This window comes from Corvus moneduloides, chromosome 9, assembly GCF_009650955.1.
Source record: "Corvus moneduloides isolate bCorMon1 chromosome 9, bCorMon1.pri, whole genome shotgun sequence".
In the NCBI taxonomy this organism is placed as follows: domain Eukaryota; kingdom Metazoa; phylum Chordata; class Aves; order Passeriformes; family Corvidae; genus Corvus; species Corvus moneduloides.
The window spans coordinates 20,650,880-20,656,703 of record NC_045484.1 but is presented as its reverse complement, the minus strand read 5'-3'; the positions used below and the strand labels follow the sequence as shown (position 1 = coordinate 20,656,703).

General features: G+C 34.6%; 1 protein-coding gene across 14 annotated transcripts in view; it reads right to left on the bottom strand.

The window, feature by feature from the left end:
* Window positions 1-5,824, bottom strand: part of FUBP1 (far upstream element binding protein 1) — a 39,469-nt gene that overhangs the window by 15,263 nt on the left and 18,382 nt on the right. For 5 of the 14 annotated variants that reach the window (XR_004241865.1, XM_032118514.1, XM_032118515.1 and 2 more), the window contains one exon: window positions 3,333-3,380. The exons of 1 other annotated variant lie outside the window; for it this stretch is intronic. Coding sequence is in view for 8 of the 13 variants with exons in the window: in XM_032118514.1 (XP_031974405.1) it covers window positions 3,333-3,380 (48 nt within the window). In the remaining 5 variants the exon portion in view is untranslated. Of the gene's footprint in view, window positions 1-798; window positions 5,514-5,824 lie in introns of those variants that run through there. 8 more of the 14 variants (XM_032118516.1, XM_032118511.1, XR_004241869.1 and 5 more) reach the window with 7 other exon arrangements.

Sequence of the window (5,824 nt, the reverse complement as noted above, 5' to 3'; positions counted from 1 at the left end):
TCACTGCTTCAAGGAGCATTACTTCTTTTGTTTTAAAATGGGCTTGCATTGAAACTGTTCTGCTCTGATAGACCTATGCAGCTGATCATCTCAAATAAAAACATATCTCCCTTAGGTTTGTAGTAGTCTTCAAAGTACCAACACTTGCTTGTAAAACTTGGGGTTTTTTCATTGATTAAATGGCATGGGAACAGGTGGTGACATCTATGATTGGCTCATACTTTAAGGTGGTAAAAAACAAGCTTTAAGAAAATTATTTTCATAAAGTGCCTGTTTTCTCAATCTTAACGCAGTAAATTTACTGCCACATCTCTAAACACTGTCTTCTTAAGGCTACTATTTTTCTCTAACACCTCCTGACATCAACATTCATGTCACTCTGCTAACACCATCTGAACCATTCAGATTAAGCTTCCGGAGGAGTAACTTTACAAAAAAATAGTCACATTTTAAATTAAAGTACATGTGTATAGGCCTTGACATAAAGGCAAGCTAAGCTGCAGTAAGTTAAATGTATGCAGTCTTTTCAGAAAGAAATCTTCCTGTGGTTAAATCTGCTGATTTTCTTTGTACTGTTACCTACTCAAAGTCACTCTTCTGCCTCAATAAAAAAATGGCAACAAGCTGCATGATGCTTTGAACTAGTATTTACCCTAATAACCATATAAATATTTTACTTAATTTCTTCTGGGTGATATTCATTCACAAAGTACAGGTTGCTACAATATTTTTCCTCTGAAGCTGTTATTTCAAAATAACAAAGGCAGGGATAGGAGCAAAAAAAGACAAAACCATTGCTATTATTATTCATCAGTTTACATTTATTGAGAAAAACCATACAAAAACCATTATACAGTTAATGTGTACCCATATTACATACAATGTCAATGCAAGCTCAAAACCACATTTTTGTAAAGCATTCAATTTACCTCAAGTCCAAGCTGCATCTCCCTAAGACACTGTTCCCATCACAGTTGCCTTTTAAAGCCAATCTTCTGTTTACACACGGGTAGTTTCTGCAGAGAACACTTTTCTCAGGACGAAAAGGCATTTCACATGCACGCAAGAGAAATATTTGTGCATACACAAGAGTTTCATAAGCTATTACTAGGGAAGAGGGAATCCTGTCAATTGTATGCTTTCTGAAAAGCCCAGTCCTCCCTTCCTCCCCCCACTTCCAGAAAAAAAAGCAAAATGGAAAAGCTTTTAGCATGCAATGGAAAACTTAAGAATTACTTCCGAAGAGAACAGGGGAGAAACAGTTTCTACCATCCAATAAAACACCACTAGTAAAAAGATGAAATACTTCAAGATAGGCTGTGCAAGTGAATCGTGATCCTGTCTGCCTGGACAAGTGAAACAGATGACTTACAATTTAGCTACACTAAAAAATATCCACCTGGTATTTTATTCCATGTCCTAGTGAAGTATAGCCTGCAGAAAGCATAAGAAAATGCTTTTCCTACTTGGAACATTATGCTTCCCTTCAAAACTTCTCTTACTCTTCACATTCCCTGTGGGACACTAAGGGGTGAGGGTGGGGTAAGCAGGAAGCATTTCAAGACACCTTTTGGAAAAGTTCACTGCATTTCTATGGAAGACCTGTTACCTTCTGGCTACTGGGGTAACTCCAATAATCTACTGTTGGCCCAGGATCTACGAGTTTGGAAACAGAGTTGGAAAATAAACACTATGCTCTGCACAAATCAGCATGCCTGTAAGCCCCGCAGTGAGAAAGCTGGAAGCCAATACACCTCAAGTGCTACACACACAAGAACATCTCACCTTCCACACACTAGCAACATCCCAATACACTGCTTTTTCTTCTCTTATCTCCTCCCACAGGCTAAATTAACAATTGAAAGACTGTTCAGGATATTTTAGGAGTAACAGTTGAAGGAAAAAGTACCATGTAAAAAGGAAGTGAACAAATGACTCACCCCCACACTAAATTCATAGTATCAAAATCCAAATGGCACAAACCTACCCTTTTCTCATGTCAAAAATGAAGTTACATGTTAAGCTACAGATGAAATACTAAGTGGCTTGAGAAACTGAAGCACAACTATTAATTCAGTTCAAAAATTAGCTTGGCTGTTTAGAAGAATATAAAGTAAAATATATGGTTTATATTATTAAATCACAGTTTAAAAAACTTAACAGATTATGGAACATTTATGGTCAAACAAAGAATACTTAAAAGAATGAAGAGTGATCAAAACAAAAATTATACCCTACATCATTATGTATGGGATACATTTCAAATCTGTTATGCTTTTGCCAATTTTACCTTCTACATGGAGCCCTTCTATGGTCCATGCTCATCGGCTCACCAATGGCATACACTCAAAGGATTCCTCTTTACTGGTAGTAACTATCTCAGGACCTGATTCTATGAGCTATGATTTGGTGCTTGCAGCATCTTCAGCACTGTGTGTGAAAATGAAGGCAGTATTTTTGAATATTTTTCTTTGATGTACAGATAAGCAGGACTTTTGAAAGAGGAGCAGCACATTTCAGAAACAGAATAATGAACAAAAAAACCAAATAGATGCTGCTTTATGTTAAGCTAAAAAAAACCAACAAGAAAAGCTCAGAACAAAAACCTGTACCAGATCATCTGTAAGACATTTAACATTTTATACTATCAAAATATTCAGCAATTCAGTTAAAAGTATCAAGAAACAGGACACACTGACTGCTATAGCGATAAAATATTATTTGCTGTACTGTTAAGATTTAACTGGTGCTCATGCTTTTTCAGTTAAAACATACTCATGTCAAACTCCAAAATCTCTTCTCCTACCATGTCAAGTATGAATAAGCAAACTAAGTTATCTAAAGATTCCACTAACACACTATAACTGTAAGACAAGTTATCAAGTTCAGTGATAACAACAAGAAGTCATTCTTTACATTTAGGTCTTATGGTTTAAGTGGGAATAGTGCCCTAGTATAAAAAAACATTTGTGAAGGCTGTTGACATTTCTAACCGAAGCAATTCCTGCATATTTGAAAGCGTTTGATTCTTTAATTGCAACAATTATCTATGTGAGGTAAAATAACAAAAATTACTTATTCTGATCAAGTTCAATTACTGCAATCTAATAATCTTCTCTTAAAAAAAAAGAAAAAGGAAAAATACATATTTACCTAGAAATAGAAACAGTTGTTTAAAAACTTATGATTTTCCACTCAAATGGAACCGTGAGTAACAATGCATTTGGGGAAGCAGCAGATTGCTTTTCAATACACAACCACAAAGATCTCACAGGGACAACATTAATGTACTGAAATATATTAATTTATATACTTCCTTAGGTTGTGCTTACCTGTTGCTTTTTTGCAGCAGAACCTAAGGTGGAAGGTCTGGGAAGGCACTGTGAAGTATAAATAATTGCACTGTTTGCAATTAATAAAGATTTTATACCTTAAAATGAATCAAAATCAACAGCCTCCATTTTGTGAATGATAAAGAATCCAGTGAATTTAATTTTGCTCAGTTTAGTACATAATAAATGCACCATTCTGTAAGGTTATCTACAAAATACCATGCAAAATACCTGAACTATTAAACTTAATACCCTACACTAAAGATAGCAAATACTGTCCTAGCCTTTTGCAAGCTACCAGCATAAGTCCTAATTTTAAAAGGGATAAAAATAATTCCTTCTATTTCTACAGCACAATACATACATTGCTGATTACCTGAAAAAACTACTTCAGTTTTCAAGCCTTAACTTTTACTTCTCTGTGCAGCCACCCTAAAAAAATTTGTTCTCAAAGCAACAACACGGTGTTCCAAAAATTAAAGCAATTAACAGTCATAGAATTATTTAAAACATACCTACATCACTACATATCCGCAAACTATCTGAAGACAAAGACAACTCTGTCTAACAAGTGGTTCCAAGGACTTCAATGTTACGATATGCATACTTTAAAACACTGAATGACAGCTGTCTCAGGAGTACTAATGAAAAAAACTCTTACTCAGATAAACAGAAACATGATTTTCTTTAGCTATTGCTAAAAGTTTCAGGAATACTTACCCACAAAACTCAGATTATGTGTATGTATATATAAGCAAACCTACGTTGCTGAATTAAGAAGCAATTACGATTTCCTAAGATACCAGCACTGTATTCCAACATAATATCACACAAGTACAGCATTTGCATTATGTGGAACATTGACAAAAAGATACTGTTGCAGTTCATCAATTTGTCATTCTGATGTACTTACAGTGCAATGCTCCTTGAAGGAACAATCAAGGATGATACACAGCACAGTCCTCCTCACCCCTATAGAGCTAGTTCTATACTGGCTGGATCAAACCTGCACTTCAACAGACAATGGCAAGACAGACTGTAGTGCATGTAGTCTAATATATGCAAAGAGCCAATAAATATGCAAAGAGCAAACACAGGATTTCAAGAGAATCAGCTTTTTAGTATGAGCATTAGAGCAATAAGAAGTTTCAAGTATATATAAAAAAATAATCAGTTGATTCAAATACTTGAATATTTACAAAAAGAGAAGATATCTGCTCTGCAGGAAGTTCTCAACCAGTCCCACCACTCAAACAAAACAGCGTTTTAAGGACAGATGCAATTTTTGTAACTACTATGCATTACCACATTTACTTTTCTACACTGAATTTTGAAGTGGACTACTTTAAACTGAAGGCTTAAGCACATTACACTTTCAAGTTTTATAACTAGTCTGAAAAAATCCATAAAATAATTATGCAGGAACAGTTTTGAAGTACTCAATTAAAAACAAAAGTTATCTGTTATAGCAGCTGCACAGGTCTGAAACAGTGGTCATGTATAAAAGGAAATTTCACTGTTAATGCAATGGAAGTATGCCAAAAGATCATCTTCTTAAACACATGCAGTTTTAATCAAGTAGAAAGAAAATTACGGTATCAAGATTACTGGTGCTAGGCAGCAAAATACAATGAATGAAAGAGATCCTCCTTCTACAGCTATTCTGCAAGAGGGGAAAAACATGCTAATCACAAGATTTTAAACTCAACAAAGTTTATGGGGGGGGGGGGGGAAAAAAACCCAACTCATTTGTGTACAGGTACCTTGATTCAGCGTTGCAAATCAATCCTATAATTCTGCATATACCCACATATCCAACTTACCGACACAGGAGGTTTCATATTATTTATTGTAAAGCACAAAACAGGCATTTTAAAAGTGATAAAGTATACATTGAAAAAGTACATTTATATCACAAAGCATTGACCACATAATTGCAAATACATTTGCTGGAATGTGTACATCTACACTAATACTAAAAACAAACCATTTTTTTCATTTCTACACAGAAATATTACCTCCTATCAGTAGTGATAGATATTTTGTACATTTTCAAAAACACTATTTTTTTAACCAAAATTAAGATCTTCATCAAGGCGTCTGCATCCATACATTTAACAAAGGTTTTTTTCCCCCACACAATGAAGCAAATACTGTATTGTCCACTTCTTATTATTGGCCCTGTGCAGAAGAGATACATAAGAGATACACAAAAAGTTAAAGAAAATCCTTTAAATTGAGCTAACTCAGGAGTGAAGCCTTTAAGAAAGAAAAATTGGTTAATGTAAATGGTGGTGGCTTCTTGCATGATTTTCAAAACCCTGGGAGGAGAAAGTTTTTCTTCTTTTTAAAAAAAAAAAAACAATCACCAAACATATGGATAGATACAGAACTCAAGTTATCAGGTAAACAGTCATCTACTAATTATTCTGATAGCTATTTTGCTAGAAAAAAAGATGCATACTCCAAAGGAACAAAGCAGGAGACATGCA